Source organism: Eublepharis macularius, chromosome 14, assembly GCF_028583425.1.
Source record: "Eublepharis macularius isolate TG4126 chromosome 14, MPM_Emac_v1.0, whole genome shotgun sequence".
NCBI lineage: Eukaryota > Metazoa > Chordata > Lepidosauria > Squamata > Eublepharidae > Eublepharis > Eublepharis macularius.
Window position 1 is genome coordinate 25,474,805 of NC_072803.1, and position 20,731 is coordinate 25,495,535.

At 45.3% G+C, this 20,731-nt stretch overlaps 1 protein-coding gene across 1 annotated transcript; it reads right to left on the minus strand.

The window, feature by feature from the left end:
• Nucleotides 1-3,417: 3,417 nt before the first annotated feature.
• LOC129342506 (neuropeptide FF receptor 1-like) lies at nucleotides 3,418-7,985 on the minus strand. The gene is made up of 3 exons (XM_054998317.1): nucleotides 7,688-7,985; nucleotides 5,551-5,650; nucleotides 3,418-4,303 (listed from the first exon to the last, which is right to left on the minus strand). The coding sequence occupies exons 1-3, from the start codon at nucleotides 7,983-7,985 to the stop codon at nucleotides 3,418-3,420; spliced, it is 1,284 nt and encodes a 427-aa protein (XP_054854292.1).
• Between the last annotated feature and the right edge of the window lie 12,746 nt (nucleotides 7,986-20,731).

A 20,731-nucleotide genomic window follows, 5' to 3' on the forward strand; every position in this document is an offset into this window, starting at 1 on the left:
AGACTTGGCATACATATGAACAGTATGTCCTAAGTTCTATATCAGAATCCCTGATTCAGTAGCAGCATGGGGGGATATTCGTTTAACTTACCAAAAAACACAATCACGACTGATTTAGTGCTAAACTGAATGGCATACACATTAAATCCAGTGCTGTTAGTTCTTAAATCAAGTAGGCTTAAAATCAGTTTAAGTTTGTCGGTCCCCATCTCTCATTGTCTTCTGCCAATGAGTGAAGACTTTTTATTTTATATGGTGTTCCCTCAATTATACTTCCTTCCCTCCATATGTTTTAATGGATATCTATCTGTCTGTCTGTCTGTCTACTTATCAATCTGTCTATTTAGCTTTGCTCCTTTTATTTGTTTTTATACTGCTCTGCTTGTAGTTTGATAGCAGCCATCTTGTAAATAAATAAACTGTGCTCTGTGAGAAATTCCATTCCAAAGGAAGCCAGTGCTCATCTTTCCCTTGATCTTCTCCCTCCTTCAAGCCACCAGTCAGATCTCACTACCTTCAACTATGCCTTTGATTCCCCTCCCCCCATTCTGCTGACAAACTCATATCATTTTCTGATGGCTGGACCGTGGATTCCCACAGCATGTCCTAGATGGATTCCACACAGAGATTTTCCCACACACAAGCAGCAAGAAGCCCCATTGATGACGTTTTATCTGATCTGAACATGGCTTGTATGGACTGTAACCTTCATTCTTACAGATTAATGCTCTCATTTTATTCTTTAAAACTTCCATCCTTAATCACATCAAACAAGGAGTGGTTTTGTAGTCATGGCGTATTTCCCCAACGTCCCCTTAAAACTACTATAGTAACCCCTCTATTCCCTTCCAGATTCTCTTTGAAATTTCCCCCCAAAGAATCTAAACTATATAAAAATGATAATAGTAGTAGACCCTTAATAGCTAGGAGGCAGGTCCCTGAAGCCCCAGAGATTCCAGTGGTTGATTTAACTGAACCATCCATCTTACAAGAGGCCAGAAAAAGTGCCTGAACCACAAAGAAAGAGGAAAACTCAAAACTCTCCTCTAATACCTTCAAAGGTATTAGATGAAGAGAGCTTGCATCTGACGAAGAGAGCTGTGACTGTCAAAAGCTTATGCTACAATAAAATTGGTTAGTTTTTACTATAATACCTAGTCTTTACTATAATACTATAATATAATACTATAATACCTAGTCTTTACTATAATACCTACTATAATACCTTCTTTACTATAATACCTATCCTCTTTGCTATAATACCTTTGAAGGAAATTGATCTGAATGATATTGACAAAAGTTTTTAAAATTCTTTTGAGGCCCTCTCCATTGGAGAACGGACGAATATTATTAAGAGATTTGAACAACTACGAGATCATTTGATTAAAAGTTCAACAGAGGAAACCAATTAAACCAGGCTTGTCTGGACCCCATATTTTTCCTCTTTGAGCTAGATAAAAAATAAACCCTGCTTGATCTGTCTCAAAGGGGAAACTGTGGGGTGGCAGCAGGTGGATGCTCCACATGCAGACTCAATGGGAAGTAGAAGGCGCTAAGTTCTGCCTTCAAAATGGCAATGCTAAGTTCTTCACCCTCCCCGCCACTTTCAGCCTTTTCAAGAGCTTTTTTCCCTATTTTCCAGCTGAGCTGTAGCATTACAGTGTAGCTCAGCAGGGGAAGGGAAGGGAAAGGGGAGCTTCTGGGTCCCAAGGACTGCCCATACTGCAATTTGCAACTGAGGAAAGGGAGCAAGGGAGGCGGCAGCAGCAAATGCAGTAGGAACAAAGGTGTGCAGGTACCATTCCTGCCACTTCCCACCCCACTCCCTTCCTGCCACTCCTTTCTCTAGAAGGGGGGAAAAAAACCCAGACCTTCACAGAAATGCAAAATACTTGGCAAGCAGAAAACAGATTGGGTCCCAGTCAAGGAGAATACTCTCCAATCCCCCACCCCATCTCCTGACTTCTCTGAAACGCATTGTCCATTCGTGCTTAAATATTGCTATGACCACGGCCTTCTGTAATGCAAAGCAGAGCACATTTCCTTCGCTTTTGCACATAAGTGGAACCTAGTAGCTGGACAAGCACAATGTAAGCTGATTACTGGGCAATTAGCTGCAGCAAGAGACCGCTTGTCCCAAGCCACCTGGAATGTATCTGAAAATCAGACCCACCGGCAAGAAGGGAGGGAATGGAAAACATTTGTGTGGGCTGACAGAAGAGTTGCTACAAGGATCTGTGGAAGGAATATTTGGATTCCACTATGTTTTTGGGAGTTTGGGAGGCTACAACGGCGGTGGCTGTGAGACTGTCTTTGCCTACTTTTTCTCTTGTTTCTGAATTTCCCAAAGCCCATTCAACTGTAAAGACACATTGCTGCAAAGAAACCACTGGCCTCCTCTGCTTTGTCCTATGATGACTGCCCAGAGCATCCTACTGACAAAGATGCGACTGTTTATCTGTGAGTTAAAAGCACCTTTCCCACAGCTCCTTTTGCGTGCATGTTTATGCACATGCCCACATGATTTAGGAACTGCATGCATGGTTTTGGCTAACAAATGCTAAAGAAGACTCAGGCTCATCTGTAACACAATTCAGAAAGACTAGACTAATATCCAATTAAACCAAGGATTTAGATTTAAACCAATTTAATCCACTTCACCAGGAACATGATCTTATGGTATGCTGTGCATACTTTTTTTAAAAAAAAGCAAGATAGGCTAAAGGAACCTTTGCATCGGTGCAAAACAGCAGTTTGCAAGGTTGCAGAGGCATAGGGAAAAGGCTCAAGATGTTGCTGAAGCAGAGCAGATAAGAATTGTGTAGATGCCCAGGTGCAGATGCCCGGTGGGTGAGAAGCCATGCAGATCAGATGGAGGGAGCAGATGCAGTATAAGGGATTAGCAATGCTACAACAAAGCTTATACCTATCAAAAGAATCCCTTGTATCCCCCTTGTAATAGTCCAAGCAGAAAACGAGTGAGTCAAACATAGGGCCAAAATATACACAATGACAAAGGTCCATGATTAGAATCTCTTGTTGTCCCTTTTCTTTCCCGTGGAGCTAATGGCAGGTTCAGAGGAGCTATTTGAAATGTGGAAATGTCAGGGAAGAGAAGAGTTTCAAGACTCTCTAGTAGTGACTCATTCCCAAGCTTCAAGACATCTGTGTAGGTCTGCTAATTATCTTAACTTTTAAAGAAACCCAAGATATTCTCAAACTCAGGAAACTCTGGTATCATGTACAGGATGAATGTCATTAATAGATTTCAAGGCTCAATGGCCACAGGAGCTTCCAAAACACATGTGATGTGGGAACGGTTGTGAGTCAGAATAATAACTCTACTGCTTCCATCCATGCAAGCTGTCTGCCGGTTCAGCAGAGCAAATCAGGCAAATTTCTGCCGAGCCCCACATCTCAGGCAACCCAAGCTTTGCAGACTTTGTTCAGGGGAGTGATGTCACCAATATCCTCGAGGTGAAGTCCTTGTCTCTGGTCATGTTCAGTCTGCAGAGTGCAAGAAGCTTTAGGGTGCAAATTCTTTAAGCAGACTGAGTCTGAGGACTCGCCGTCGGTGAAGATTTTGTTCCGTGCCCCAAAGGCACTGGTGCTGACAGTTGCCCTTTCAGGGTATACCTCTTGATGAACTGTCTCATCAGAGCAACTTTGGAGCTTGAAGGCTGCCCGGAAGCCTCTCTTGAAGTTCTCATTGAAGTAACCATAAATGATGGGGTTGACGCTGCTGTTGGAGAAAGCAAGCCAGTGCGCAAAGGGGAATACATAACTGGCCAATAGATTGATCTGGTGGTCCTCCAGTTTGACGTAGTCTGTAAGCAGCATCAGTGTCCACAAGGGAAGCCAGGAGAGCATGAAAAGCAATGCCACTAAGATGAGCATTTTAATGACCTTGACTTTCCTCCTGGAGACCACAGTGCCACAACGGTCTTCGCTTACCACCTGGTGCCGACTCACCGGGCCTGAAGATCTATACAGCTTAAACCCAATCCTGCTGTACATGAATGTGATGAGAATCAGTGGGGCCACATAGATGTGGACAAAAAGCACTGTGGTATAAACTTTGCGCATCTCGCCATCAGGCCAGGCCTCGTAGCAGGAGTACAAGGGATAAGCTATGCTCTGATTGTTTTCGTACACTATGTAGCTGTCCTCTAGCTGAGCCACTGTGAGCATGACAGCCGAAGGGCACATGATGGTGATCGCCAGCACCCAAATAACAGCAATGGTGTTGAGGGCTTGGAAGAGGGTAAGCTTTGGCTTAAATGGGTACACAATGCAGCGGAACCTGTAGGGGTCAAAAGGAAACGGCAAGTAGGAAGATGGGGATTCTCAGCCAATGAGAAGAGCATGGAGAGGGGTAATGGAGATTCCTCCCCACCACCTCAGCTTCAAGCCACACGTGGATCAATCCACCCACATTCTCTAGAGTCCACATTTCTCGGTGCAGCAATAAGCCTATATCTCTGCAATGCCAGTTTAGACTCACATGTGAGAGAATGTTCCTTCTTTTTTTTTAAAAAAACCCCTCCATTTGGAAAACTAGCTTGTCAAGGAGACAAGTTCTACTCTAATTTTTTCACTGAACTGTTATTTTCAACATGCAGTGATTCTTATTTATTTATTTTTCTAGGACATGATCTTCATAGTATGGCCCTAATTTTCCATTTAGATTTATCTTGGCTTCTATCTCAGGGATGTTTCTCACTTTCAGATGTGAGGCTGGAATAACTAGCCTGAAAACCGAATGGTATTCCGTTGCTGGTACTTCTGAGTGACCTAATTCTTTATTATGTATATTTTGGGTTGCCATCTGAAGAGCTCCAAAATAGGAAACACACTGCAAGACTGTCATCACGGTTGGCACAGGTAATGTTTTGACATATGTAAGATGTCAGAAAAATGACATCTTACATATGTCAAAACATTTACTGTGCCGTATTAGAATATACCAACCGTGTGATGCATTAAATTAGCAGGGCAATCTGTTGAAATCAATGGCTTTAAACTGGTGTAACTCTGCAGAAGATTCGCACTGTAAAGTTGCTCTTTGCAATTGTAGCACACCTCTTTCCACAAGGGTGTCCAAAAAAAAATAAGGGGTTGTTTCTTCAAATAAGGTAGGGGGGGCAAGCCTATGTGCATTGCAGGTCACATTAAGGTCAACTAGCCCTGATATCCAGCCTTACTGTTTCTCCTGCCATCATCATCATCATTATTTTACTGTGGAGTCACAGCCAACTTATGGTGACTCCATAGCTTTTCAAGGCAAGAGATAAACAGAAGTGGTTTATCATAACCTGCCTCTGTGTAGCAACCTAGACTTCCTTGGTGGTCTCCCATCCAAGTACTACTAACCAGGGCAACCCTGCTTAGCTTCCAGGATATGATGAGATCAGGCTACCCTGGGTTATCCAGGTCAGGGCCCTCCTCTTATTCTCTCTCCTCTTTTCTCTGTTGCTTTCAGGCCTCATTCTATAAGCCACAGGGCATTGTGCTTCATGTTGCAACACATCTGTTTGTTCCATCTCTCACCTGTCCACAGCGATTGCCACCAAGGTGAAGACTGAGGATGAAACGGACATGCCCTGCACAAGCCCACTCATCTTGCAGATGGTGTTGCTGAAGGGCCAGCCTAGAAGACACGAAGCAGGTGGAACCATCAGTCAGAGTTCAGTAGAGCATATATTTACTCACTCGTTGCAATCATTTATTATGCAGGCAGTCATTTTATCTCCACAGGGGAGATCCCCATTACCAAGCCATCAGCAGCACTTGCAGCCACTTAGGGACAAAAGAGGCAAGAGCTGAAAGCTCCCAGAAAAGAAGGTCACCTGCAGATATAACCAAGCAAATGGTCCTTCCTAACACACTTCTGTCTGGTCATCCACCTCAGGCCTCCTGAGCTTTGCAGACTTTGTTCGAAGGTTTGACTTCAGCATCCTCCTCCAGGGAAATTACATTGCCTCTGGTCATTAGTTACTTCATTTATACCCCACTTTCCTTCCCAGTGAGGAGGACCCAAAGTGGCTTATATTCTCCCCTTCTCCATTTTATCCTCACAACAACTCTGTAAGGCAGGTTAGGCTGAGTGTGTATGACTAGCCCATGGTTACCCGGCAAGCTTCCATGGCAGAGATTTGAACCTGGGCTTCCGAGATCCCAGCCTCACACTCTAATCATTCCACTGTTCTGCCTCTGTCGGTCTACAGAGCACCAGGGTGTAAATAAGCAAGTCAGTGCCAATGACTCCTCTTCGCTGAAGGTTTCAACAGGGCCGGATCTAGGGTTTCCAGTGCCCAGGGCAACCCAAGTCTGGCTTTTTCCCCTGTGTGCATGCATAGTGCGCGCACACTCCCAGCACTGCATGATGACATCCGCCCCATTCGCCTGCCCCACTGCTCTCCCTGTCCTGCATGCGCAGTAAGCTAGCTGCCCCATCAGCAGGGCAGGCGAATGGCACGGGCGGCCTCCCAGCCCTCCGTTCAGCCGCCCACGCCACCCTCGCCAGCCCCGACGTGCTCCCGGCAGCTGTCAGCTGCACCCAGCGCCCCCTCTTTGCCAGCACCAGGGGCAGACTACCGCCCCTGCCCCCCTGTCGATCCTGCCCTGGGTTTTAATCCAAGCACAGAAGCCACTGGGGCTGACTGTTGCCTACTCAAAATATAGCTCTTATAACAACAACAACAACAACAACAACAACATTTGATTTATATACCGCCCTTCAGGACAACTTAATGCCCACTCAGAGCAGTTTACGAAGTATGTCATTATTATCCCCACAACAATCACCCTGTGAGGTGGGTGGGGCTGAAAGAGCTCTGAGAGAGCTGTGACTGACTCAAGGTCACCCAACCAGCTTCAAGTGGAGGAGTGTGGAATCAAACCCGGCTCTCCAGATTTGAGTCCCACGCCCTTAATCACTACACCAAACTGGCTCTCTCATCAGATGGTAGCAATTCTATATGTTTCAAGAGTCCCCAAAGAGCAGAGTGTCTGATTTTAACTGCAAAAGGGGTTTCCACACTGGTGATTTGGCCTGAGTTTGGTGCTGTTGTGAAGTGGGTTGTTTTCTTGCTTCCTCGCAGCATTGTGGTTCTTCTGTACATCACCCAGGTTTCCCTTGACTCTTCTGTGATCCTTCCCAAACCTGCTTTGCTGCAGTATTTTGGGAAAGATCATGGTACAGCCAGGCTGGCTGCCATGTAGACAAGAAAGTCTGAACTTTCCTGGTCCCCTCCTCACAGCAGCCTTTCCCCCTGCCCTAGTCCCTGGAGCAGCCACACACCCCCATACCACAATGGTATATCAATATATCTATGGCCAGTTTTTAAAAAACCCTCAGGAAAAGACTTCCCCAGTACCCTGGTGCAGGGCTACCATGACGCCTGGCAGGTAAAATGTGGGGAACTCTGCCACCTGGAAGCCCTGTTGCCATTCTGCTATATCGGCAGCTGCAATGATATCCAGCGCTTCCATAGGAAAGTGCTGTCATGTGGAAAAGCCCTTAATTCATTCACATTTAATACAAATGTTGATCTAAAATTATCTAAAATTGTTGATTTCATTTTCTTGCAAGTACAGCTGGGGAGCCCTTGTATACAGGATGATTTGGTGTATTTTTGGTAGCATTTTCCACTTTCCTCCCACCTCACCCACCCCCTTTTCTTACCTGTGATTAAATTGTCCACTAGTGTGGTGGGCACACAAAAAATTCCCACCAGCAAATCACTGATGGCTAGGTTGAGAATAAATAAGTTGGTGACCGTCCTCATCCGGGCACTTTTCAGCACAATGCAGCAAACCAGGCTGTTCCCGACCATGCACAAGGCAAAGATGAACAGGTAGGCAACGATGTAGATGGCTGCAACAGGCAGCGAATGCTGGTAATAGGGAGCATAAGTCAGGTTCCCGTAAGCATTTCCCACGGAATAGATGCTTTGGTTCATGCTGCTTTCAGAGGGCTCCATAGTATGGTAGGAATTTAGTTCACCTAGTAAAGACGAAAAGGAAATCACAGAAGGGTAAATCACAATGGCTGAGTGAAAGAAAAACCTTTTTTCATAAGGTTAACATCCTTGGCCGTTAGTTAGGAAAGTAATGTTACAAGATTGGGAGGTCATGGTTAGAAGACATGGGAGACATGCTTTCGAACAACTACAGGGTCCTGTAAACACGTGAAGCTGCCTTATTCTGAACAATGCTCGTCATGTATCAAGATCAGCATTGTCTACTCTGACTGCCAGTGGCTCTTCCGAGCCTCAGAGAGAGATTTCCACATTACTTCCTATCTGATCCTTTTTAATGGAGTTAATTTGAACCTGGGACCTTCTGCATGCAAAGCAGGTACTCCACTACTGAGCCTGTCAGTCCCTGGCAGTGAGATCCCCAAGTTCTCCAAAGTTAACACACAGGTGTTCCAGCTGAAGTAACTTTATTAGAGATCCATTCAGTACAAGGTGCATAGACAGTGGAAAATTAGCAGAAGTGACGTATGTGGGGCTAGCAATGTTAGTTATAGGGAATATTCCCACCTTGGGAAAGAGGACCATTAATAGAGGGGGGAGGAGTTGGAGAAAGACATTGTTTTAGAGTGGACAGTGAGAAAGAGGAATTTATCTTTGGTTCTCAAGAAAGATACATTCAAGCCAATTTCAGCTGGCAGTCAAGGACAGAGACTCTGCAGAGCGAGAAAGAGAAAATAAACATTCTTGAGATAACCTACTGGCACTGCAGCAATAAAGAACTTCCCATACCCTCAGAGACCAGAGGCAGAGCCCATATACATTCACGGCAGATATGCAGGGGCATATATGACAGAGCCCCTGCCATTTTGAGGTGGTACACACAATAGGGAGCTGTTCTGAACATATCTCCTTGTCCAGCCTCTGATATGAGTGGTGGTATGACATCCAAATTTGGCCAAATCTAACACGTTGGTTTTGCATGTATGTTTGGTCTTCTAGATTAATGAGACAGCCATATATACAAAGCCTAGGTACACTGGATTTCACCAGATGCATTGATTTATGTAGCTAGATGTCTATCTTGTCTTGCCTCCAAGGTGGCACACAGGATACCACACCACACAGCACATTACTATATTCCACGGACATCCACTAGTGTCAGCAGTAAGATAAGCAAGTGGGAGGGGAGGTAAAGGTGTTGCCCTTGTCCCAGCTGCTTCTCATCGTGTTTATGGCCCATGTACATCTAAACCAACTACCAATGTAGCTAATGAACAGAGAAAGGAGAAATAAGACAACTTGCAAAAGCCAATTTTGTGCAAAGACTCCAAAAGTCTATCATACAATGCACATGCACCCCAGAGATAACAGTGGAAATATATATTTAGCTGCAGTACAAATTTAGAGCATCCCATTGTCTGTAATATAATAGATATCCTACTATATAAAAAACAAGCCTTATTGGGGACAACTCACTGTTTCTCCCTGTGCAGGCACACTCTGGCCTGTGTGAGGATAAAGAATCATTGCCAATACAGCTTGCATAGGAGGGAGCAGGGAGGGCCGGTGTGCTGGTGCGTCCTTCCCAAGGCAAGCCAAGGTGTTGTAATGGACCGTGGAGTGCTTTTGCACTCCGCACCGGCCCGATTTCCACCTGCTGGAGGCTTAATCGGGCCGGTGTGGGGTGCAGGAACACTGCCAGGGCAGTGCAACAGGCTGTGCACTGCTCCTGCGCTTTGCACTGGCCCAATTTCCACCCATTTGAGGCCAAATCAGGCTGTTGCAGGGCGCAAGAACACTGCTGGGATGGCGCGATGGGCTCTGGAGTGCTCCTGCTGGGGCAGTGCATGCCCTCACAAGGCCCCGCTAGAGCCTGTTATATTGTTAAATACAACAGGCTTTGTTGCTAGTTTTGACATATTTTGTCATTCCTCTCCCAGTAGTCGGGATTAGAGGTGGGCCTGGTCCAGAAAACGGACCTAAATTTTACACGGTCTGGCCCAGTTCATGGTTCGCGAACACATGGTTTGTGGGACTCACTTTTTTCATGAACTTTGGTTCATTTGGGCCGGTCCGTTGGTTTGTGGTCTGTGAGTCCAGACACCCTGGCTCTGATCTATCAATTCCATAGGCAACGGAGGGGACGTCTGCAGAGCTTCTGCAGCCGTTAAAAATTTGATAGGCAGCTCTGCCAGAGAGCTCCCATTCTGCTCTATACGAGCAAGGAGCAAGAATTAATTCCCTAGACAACGGAGGGGTGGACATTCTGCAGCCATTGGAACACCAATCTTAGCCCTCATAACCTTGATAGGCAGCTCTGCCTGCCAACCAGAGAGCTCCCATTCTGCTCTATAAGAACAGGGAGCAAGAATTAATTCCCTCGGCAACAGCTGGTAAGTTGTCTGTGTGGTGTGTGAGAGGGCTCTTCCCCCACCCTTTTCTGTTTGATTTTGCTTCATTGCAACTTTTTGGTGCTGCAAGCCAATGCAAGTAAATTGGCATTTGCAACTCCTAGTATCTTCTGGAAGTTTCCTGGGGGTGGCCACTTTGGGGGTCTGTAACTTGGACCTCCAAAATGCAATCTTGGCCAAACTTGGAGGGTGGCTGGAAGAGAGCCTGCTGAAGGCTTGCTGCGATTTTAGTATCTCTGAGTGTGAATGGGGCAGTCCCAGGGCCCTCAGAAGTGATGGACCATGGACCGACAAACCAATCTGTGAATGTGGCTGGTCCATGAAAAGTTCACGGTCCATGGTCTGTGGAAATTGACGGACCCCTGGCTGGTGGTCCATGGTGTTTTCCTGGTCCATGCCCACCTCTAGTCGGGATTGTTCACAGCTTTATGCCACAGAGAAAACAGAATTTGAAACACACACAAAGACATAAATAGCAATGATTTCAAATTATTCATCCCTCCTGCTTCAGACTGAAAATGTGCAAGCCTGGCCAGCATTGGAACAGAGGTCAAAGTAGGCTCTGGGAGATTTAGGTTTGAACCCCCCACTGTGCCACAGAAGCCCCCTGGGTGATCTTGAGCCAGTCACGCACTCTCAGCCTAACCTGATAGATTATCCCAATCGGTTGCTTGATCACTTTAACAAATCTGGACAATTCAGAAGGAGACTTGGTGCATTCATTTTGTTTCAGGGGCACCCATTAGCCACAAAGGAGTCCAAGAGCCAGGAAAGAGAAATCTTAAGGCTGTATGGCTAGATAAGCAAAAAGGGGACCAAAAAAATAAAACACACTAAAATAAGCCTAAGCTACCTCAGAGGGTTGTTGCTGTTGTGAAGATAAATGGAGGAGGGGAGGATGATATTGTAAGCTAATCTGGATACCTCCCCATGGACGGGAGAGGGGTGCGAATAAATTTTGCTTGATTTTGCTTTCTTCTTATGTAGATTGAACTTGTGGTTCCTATTTTCTTGCCATTGTTTTGTTTCCTGTCACCAGCTTTTTCTCATAAAATGTATACAATTGTCAACATCATTTCTGTGTCAGTCTATTCCAGGGCTTTTTTTCTGGGAAGAGGTGGTGGAACTCAGAACCGCACAATGATGTCACTTTGGGTCAGCTGGAACAAGGGGGGAGTTTTTTAAAGTTTAAATCACCCTTGACGAAAATGGTCACATGGCCGGTGGCCCCACCCCCCTGATCTCCAGACAGAGGGGAGTTTAGATTGCCCTCCATGTCACTGGAGCAGTGCAGAGGGCAATCTTAACTCCCCTCTGTCTGGAGATCAGGGGGCGGGTCCACCGGCCATGTGACCATTTTCAAGAGGTGCCAGAACTCCATTCCACCACGTTCCTGCTGAAAAAAAGCCCTGGTCTATTCTCATTTTACATATATCATCACTATCTCTCTAAGTCCAGGGTTAATCCGCATTCAGACAGTGACATCTGTGCAACGGGACCAGGCACGGCTACTATTTCAGGCTCTGTAAACTTGAGAGAATGCCCAGTTTGCGGAGTGGGATGGGATGGGAATCTAAAATTGTCCCAAAAATGTGGAGATAGAACTGCCCCCTCCATTTAATTACAATTTCCATGCTAGTGCAAACTAAAAAAAAAAAACTGGCTCAAGTACGGCCACCATTGTGGGTTGCCATAGCAATCATAATTCTTGCCAAGGCACCTGCCTGGGGATCTGGCACAGGGCCTCGAATTAGTAGGTGGGACAAGGAGGACAGAGGGACAGGGACTGAGGGAAGGGGGAGGCAACAGCGAGCAGAGAAAGAACTATAGGGGAGAGAGTGATGATGACTCTCCCTGTTGTACATATGAAGGACATACAAGTTCCACATAAAAATCCTGTGCAATATGCCTATATGATCAAAATGAATCTACAAACCCACAGCACAAAGCGGAGAAAGGAAACCTCTGACTAACATGAAAAGGAACATAAAAATTAATAAAATAGGGAGCGTTCACTCCAAATGATAATCATCATACTTGGTTTCATATCCCACCTGATTCCCTCTCAATGCATCCTTTAGCCCCAGTTTCTAACAGCTGCTTCACTCAGCATTTTTTTCTGTACCCAGAAATAATGGGTTTGATCCAGGGCACAATTTTCACTGGGGTTGGAGCTGTTGCACAAGGGGGGGAAAGACAAGAAGAAGGCCACAGTAGTCACTTGCGCTAAATCAAACTTATTGTATCCCCACCTGTGCAACCAATTTTGGGGCGCTATAATACATGGGTGGGGGGGGGAGCTGGGTGTTGCACAAGATCTTGCACAAGCAGGACTGTGCTACGTCCATTTATGTTTCCACTTGCACATCACATGATCCAAGCCAGTATCTCTAAGAAAAACCATGCCTGCACTCCTGCATACATTACTATATTTTAAAATGGTGCAAGCACTAATTTTTTCACAATTATACATGTTTAGACTTAATGGCTTCATGTAATGGTAATTATCGGCTTCCTGTAATCCTCTTCCAGAATTGTCTTCATAAGTCGGTTTCACTAGCTCTACTACCATCACACACAATTGGTTCTGTTACTTCTGCCCACCCCCTAGTGCACCAGAGAAGGCTCCTCCTCCTCCTCCAGTGGGAGCAGCTGCAGAGAAGCACTTCCAAGATGCGCTGGGAATGAACATCCATTGTAGGATTCCAATACTGACTTCTGTATGGAAGTACCGTGTGATCCAAACCATACATAACATCTTGAAAACGGGTTCTGTGCAATTTTGAAAAAGAAATCTTAAGAAATTATTTTTCAAATGATTTTACAACGGCAAAATGTACCAATTTTTAGAAGGATTGCCAACTTCAGGTTGGAAAATTCCTGGATCATGTAGAGAGCCAGTTTGGTATAGTGGTTAAGAGCTTGGGACTCTAAATCTGGAGAATCGGATTTGATTCCCCATTCCGCCGCTTGAAGCCAGTTGGGTGACCCTGAGTCAGTCTTGGCTTCTGGGAGCTCTCTCAGCCCCACCCACCTCACAAGGTGTTTCGTTGTGGCGATAATAATCACATACTTTGTAAACCGCTCTGAGTGGGCATTAAATTGTCCTGAAGGGCAGTATATAAATTGAATTAGTAGTATCATCATCATCATCATCATCGATGAATTCCAGGTTAGGAAATTCCTGGAGATTTGGAGGTGGAGTCTGGAGAGGGCAGAGCTTGGGGAGGAGAGGAATCGCAGCAATACAGCCCATACAGCACAATTTTCTCCAGGGGAATTGAACTCTGTTGTCCTGGACAAAAAGACTAGTGTTTGTATGGTGCTAGGAAGCATTTGCACTTTAATATCTACTGCAATATCAACAAAGCACTTAAAGCACTGGACACTTTATATTGATTCTGAACATATATGACACCTGTAATAATATTTTTTCCATGACTGTCACAATGGGTGTAGTTCTTTATTAAATTGTATAATTGTGTAGAATAAAACAAAACAAAGAGGGAGACATTTTTGTCACACGGGTAGTTGTTCTATTGATGCTATATATTACCGTGTTGCTCTGTATTTGTACCACCTGGAGGTTGGCAACCCAGCCTGGAACCTGCCTCAGTTTCCACCTCCAAATTCTCCAGGAATTTCCCAACCCAGAGTTGGCAAACTGTTCTGTTAGAGAAGATCAATTGTGTAAGTTGCTTTGGGTCCCCATTGGGAAGAATAGTTGGATAATAATAACAACAGTACCACTCAATCACCTTAGAATTCTACCACTTCTCTGATACATGAACAGACCTTAGCTGCTCTCGCTTTAATTAGGCACACGTTGACCCAAAGTAAATAACTTATTAATCAACAGAGCAATTAATGGGGGAAAACAAAGACGAAAGCAAAATCTGCCCCAGAGCCAAGACATACGGCCCACGATTGGCATTCCATTAGTGTTCTGTTTGTGTAATTAGTTTAAGCACCTAATGAAGCAACCATCCCCGTGTTGTCATGGGGGCTGGTGGGGGGGGCATGCTATTCAGCCATGTAATTAATCTCCTGTTTAGTAAGCAAGTGACATGTGGTCCTTTAATCAGGTCTACCCATTCTGAAAAGCACATCTTTATCAAGCTGTCGAAGGCTGCCAGCTGCTTTTTTCAGCAGACAAGGGAGCCTGGTCTCTGGAATGGCCCCAACCCCCCCCCCCCACTCCCTGCAGCAACTCAGGGAGCTTTATCTTCCATCAAATGTGTCTGACAAGGTACAAATGGAGCAAATGAGAAAGAAAAGGTCTTGTTCTTGGTGCAATATCCAGATTTAGGAGAGAAATTTAAGGCTGCAGGGCTAAAAGAAATGCCTGCAGTTATTCATGACTGTATGCCAATTTCTGTCTGTCTGTCTGTCAATTTTGCACTGAAGCCTGAATCCTATGCTGGGAAATGTACATGGTGAAAGCATACCGTTATAAGACGAAGCATGCTGATTCACACCCCATTTAATTCGGCGTCCTGTTTCTAGTGTGGCCAGTCAGATGCCCCTGCAAAGGTTTCAAGCAGGGCATGGAGGCCATAGCTTCCACATCTTGTTGTCCAACGGCCACTTACTGGTACACTGCCGTTGAATATGGAGGTTCTGTTTTGCCCACCTGACTAATTGCTATTGATAGACCTATCTTCCATGAATTTTCTGGAAAGTAGGTTTTAAAAAATGGAATATATTTCTTTAGTGAAAGTGATCTATGATTTATATTTTCAGTGCCTGTGGATTTAATCTCACTGTAACTCCAAAAAAGGGTGTCTCAAACCCAGGCACCTAGGCTCTGCACTTCCTTCCCCCCCCCTTTTATTCCCTTAGAAGCTCATTGTTTCAGTCGGGTGTAATGGTTAAGAGTGGCAGGACGCTAATTTGGAGAACCAGGTTTGATTGCTTGAAGCCAGCTGGGTGACTTTGGGTCAGTCACAGCTCTTCGGATCTCTCTCAGCCCCACGCACCTCACAGGGTGATTGTTGTGAAGGTAATGATAAAACACTTTGTAAACCACTCTGAGTGAGTGTTAAGTTGTCCTGAAAGGCAGTATATATAAATTGAATGTTGTTGTTACTCTTGAGCATCAGAAAATACTTATTCCTTATCTTTTTTGGCTACAGTTCTGACACTTCATTTCCTCTGTCACACGTCTTGCTGATGATTGTGATCCTCAAGGGTGTTATCTAGGCTGCCCTATGAATTCAGCCAGCTGACCCACCATTCCGTCAGCTGGCCCCTGTAAGCCAAACTGGCTCAACAGGCTTTATAAGACTTCATTTTCAAGAAACTGCTCTTCAGTCTGAGCAGTTTGTGTTTTTGATGCATGCCTCTGTATTACTGTCCTTCTGTTGCTGTTGCCAGAACAACTGAAGCTATCTTGAGTCAGACCAGGGTTTTTTTCCAGGGGGAACGCAGGGGAACGGAGTTCCAGCACCTCTTGAAAATAATATGAGTTCAAAGAATCCCATATGTTTTTTCCTCGTTTCCCTCTTGAGAGTTCCACCACCTCTTTTCCCAGAAAAAAAACCCTGAGTCAGACTATTTGTCTATCAAGGTCAGTATTGTGCTCTGACTGGCAGTGGCTCTCTCCAGGGTCTCAGGAAGAGGTCTTTCATATCACCAGCAACCAGAGGTGCCAGGGATTGAACCGGAGACCTTCTGTATGCAAATCAGATGCTCTACCACTAAGCCACAGCCTTTCCTGACTTAAGCTCTGCCTACCCTTGTTCTCACTGATTGTAAGCTGAGTCACCATCCCACTTGGAACTTAACTTGTGTTGGACCCTGACAGAAAGGATATAAAGGACTGACTTTGAGTCAAGCTTAAGAGCCAGCAAGGTGTAGTGGTTAGAATGCCAGACCAGGATCTGGGCAAACTGGAGTTTGATTCCCCACTCTACCACTGTATTACCTTGGGCCATTCACACACTCCCAGCCTAAACGATCTCAAAAGGTTGTTGTCATGATAAAATGAAGGCAGGGAGAATGTTGTAAGCCCTTTTGGGTCCCCGTCTGGGAGAAAAGTGAGAATAAATGAATGATTTCACTACCATGCCAAGCAGTTGCATTGAATACTGTCAGCCCAACATCAGAAACAATGTTGGGAGTAGGTTCGCCAGCTTCCAGGTGGTGGCTGGAGCTCTCCTGGAATTACAACTGATCTCCAGGCCACAGAGATCAGTTTCCCTGGAGAAAATGGCTGTCTTGGAAGGTGAACTCTATGGCATTATATACCACTAAGGTCCCTCCCCTCCCCAAACCACTCCCACCCCAGGCTCCACCCCCTAAACCTCCAGGAATTGCCCAACCCAGAGCTGGCAACCCTGGTTGGGAGGGACAACACTTTGATTGCATAATGCTAGGTATGATCTTAGACTAGTTCCAGAGCCTTTGGCATCTGAGGGATCCTTTGGTGCAGCTACCAGATCACACGTTATTTCCTTGGTGCCCCTCAAATATTTCATCCCAAAGTCTCTGCTTGGGTTGTTTTAGGCTGTTGAACCCATCTCTGACTTCTGCTTCCATGTTGGCAGCCACCTCTGGAACATGGAAAGTAATATAATACAGAAAAGAGTGTCGTGTTGCCGTTTTAGCGCTAGCAGCTTCACTGCAATTTTGCAGCACTGCGATCCCTGCTTTCAGGAGGAAGAAGTTGCTGCTTTTCATTGGCAAGATGTGGCAGGAACTTGGACCAAAAGATGAGCAGGAATCCAATTGTTGTTTTCTTGTTCGATGCACAATTTGCCCTGGGTCTTCTAGATCATTTTATAAAGACATTGTTTCAGGTTACATGCAGAGGCATTTTGAATTGTTTCTGCCATTCACAATAGTTACCTCGTTCTATGATCCACCACCAATCATCCTATTTAGTGCTCTTTCTGAGAAGCAAAAGGGAGGTGGATGTACAACAGCAAGGATGAATTTACACCTTGTGGTAGAGGACATATTTACCACAGTTTGCTGTCCATGTAGACAATGTCCTGTTTCCTGCACTGTTGTTCTCCTTGCCTCCATTTCATCTTTACAACAGCCCTGTGAGGTAGGTAAAGTTGAGCATGTGTGAGTGGCCCAAGGTCTTCCAGCAAGCTTCCATGGCATTGTGAGAATTTGATCCTGGGACGCGGAGATCCAACACTCTAACTACTACACTATTCCAGTTTCATCATAGTTTCAACTGTGGGTAAACATCCTCCATTAATCTATCTCCTTGTAAAGCCATGGAAGCTGGTAGCCATTGTTACATCCAGTGGCCATGAGTTCCACAAGGTAATTATGATAATATATTATATTTGATCTGTACTGAATCTATTGCTCATCTGACTCAAGGGGAGCACAGTGAGTTCTAGTATTTTGGGAATGGGGACTTCTTTCTAAGCACTCTCTCTCCCCATGCATAATTTGTTAAACCTTGCTTCTGTTGCACTCCTATGAAGTGGTTGCAGTAGTTCTGCCTACAAAGAACTGAAAAGGTGTGATGTGCAAATACATATCTCCAGACACACAAGAATGCATGCCAGAGGAAAGATAGCGAGTTGTTGCTTCCTGGGTGCTTGGAGATGCATTTCTCCCATTTACACTTTATAATAGTACTTCCTGTAACAACAGCAAACGTGCCCACGTGAATTAATTCTTAGTGCCTCCTGCCAAAGAGGCAAACCTTCCTGTACTTTGTCTTTCCACACATCCAGCCCTAACAATTGTCTTGCTCTTTCCTCTTTCACTTTCATAGATTCCCCCTTCCCCTTTCCAAAGCAATTTTGGTAATCTGATTTTGCATGAGTTCAACCATTTACCAAAGCATGCATTGCTAATTTCCCTGTCAAATCCTTTTCTTGCAGCAAATTGTTTCCAGTCTTTCAGAGCCCACACTTCACAGATTGCATCTCCTGGCTCCCTGGAGATTTCACAAGCCAGTTTCAATGTTAACTTATAAGTATTAGGGGTGGGGAAGGAGTAGATTTGCCAAGTCTGGCTTGAGAAATTTTGGAAATTTGAAGGCAATGCCTAGCCATGGTCTTCAGTTTCTCCTAGACTCTATGGTATACCATAGAGTTCACCTTCCAAAGCTGGTATTTTCTTCAGCAGAACTGATGGAGATCAGTTGTAACCCTTGAAGAATTCCAAGGTAATCCTAGGAGGAAAGTGCATGCTTCATTTTCTTACAATGGATAATTCATTTATGAAACATGTTGCCACAAGATGTAGTGATAGCCATTAGCTTAGGTGGTTTTAGAAAGGAAACTAAACACATCTGTGGCGGATATCCATAGCTATTGGCTATGAACTTCCATGTTGAGAGACAGTGAGTCTCTCTACACGAGACATCTGACACGTGAAGAACACGAGTCAGGAGATGTAATGTTACCCAGAAAGGGTAGTTTAAAAAGACAGAGCTGGCTGCAAGGCAAAGACTTTGCTATACACTGGAGCTGTGTGAATGGGCTGTGAAATGCCAGAAGGGAAACTTCAGCGCATTATAACCTCTCCAGATCCAAACCCAACTCTGGAAGACAGCTCCATCCCATTTCTATTCCTCGCTGTCCTCTGGTTGCAAGTCCATACAGTTTTAGACTGGAGAGGAGGAACTGACAGGGAGGCGAAGGTGAAATTAACAAATCCTCTGAGCGATCTTCGGCAACTCTCTCTTTTTAAACTATGCTTCCTGGCTAACATTGCGCCTCCCTACACTTGACAAACATGTACCAAAGCATCTCGTGTAGAGATTCATTGTAACTCTGCATAGTATTTAATGCGGGAATCAAAGAGTGGGGGAAGATTATTATCTTTTATTGCCTTCCTGAAAGCTTTTGGAGGGCTATTGTGAATAAGAAGCAGGATTCAGGATTAGCTGGCTGTAGAAATCCCAGCCCCAGCAGCCATGCATCAGGGCCTAATTTGACTGAAGTTCCTTCCCTTGGCCTCAGACAGAGAGGGGCGGGGGTATCATAGACTTGCCAGCTCCAGGTTGACAATTTCTGGAGAATTGGGGGGTGGAGGCTGAAGAGGGAAGGGTTTGAGGAGGAGAGGGACCTCAGTGGCATCCAATGCCATACAGTCCACCCTCCAAACCAGCCATTTTCTCCAGAGGAACTGATCTCTACGGCTTGGAGTTCAGTTACAGTTCTGGGAGATCTCCAGCCACCACCTGGAGGTTGGCAATTCTACTGATAGCTGGCTCTTTGACAGGCAGCTGTCTGACAATCAGTTGTCGACAAGCTTCAGCCTGGAGCAGGGAAGGAGAATAATAGAAGAAATTGTTCAGGAGGCACGATTGTTCCCTCACAGGCTGGGTCACTCCCACCTAAGGCTTCTGGGTAGATGAGGCCACTAGGCCTGCCCCAGGTCTTGGTAGGACCTGGAAAAGGCTTGAGGGAGGAGGGCAGACTAGCTCAGGAGTGCGCAGAGCTAGGGGAGAGGAGGTGAACTAGGGTGGCTGCCTGACTCCTAAAGGGCCAGCATTCATGGAACATCTAGCTGGTATGCAGCTCTTTATAAAGTGTCTCAGTCACCCCACTGGGCCTGCTAGCCGCCGAGCTTGACCCTGTGAGGTGGGGGCTGAGATGGAGGAGGCATCTGGCCCATGATCTGATCCTCCAGGGCACTTCTTGAGCCCTGTAGCTCATCAAAATTATTGGAGGTTAAATGGATGCTATTGGCTACATTCAGCATTATTGTAGGAAACAAATGAAAACAAGTCCATAGTCCCTAAAGGAAGAAGCTCATATTTATGGGGAAACGTGGAAGTAAATTGAGATTGCAGAGGGTGAAATGAAATGAAACACAGAATACTGCAGTATGAGCTATCTGTATGAAAAACAGGTACAACTTTCCTCCCTGCCATATCCATGTTCGCTAAATGTAAGTGTCACTAGAAGAAGCAGTTGTCATTAATCCAGAGAGGATTAATGACATAGGGGAAACATGGGCTTTCCTAAGTGATTTGCTTAATGACATTCCTGTCCTGTCTTTTTTCAATGTAACTCATGGCAGCAATGATGCAGAACTTCCCCAGAAAGTCTTCAGTCTAGTCCTAGACCTCTCTTCCTCAGCAGTCTTGCCGCATCATGTACCTTCAGACTAAACTCTGTGTAGATCATGGTATCAATTCGGGGGACTGGGATGATTTCAAAGGACAGGGGTGCTTAACCCTTCTCCCACTGACTGACTCTATGGCATTACATCCTGCTGATTTCCTGTACTCTCCAAACCCAGCCCCAAGTATCCAGGAATTTCCCAGTCCCAAGTTAGCAACCCTACCATATATCCACCCCAAGCCATTTTAAATTATTTTTCTTCAGCCAAGTTCCAAAAGCAGAATTTTGC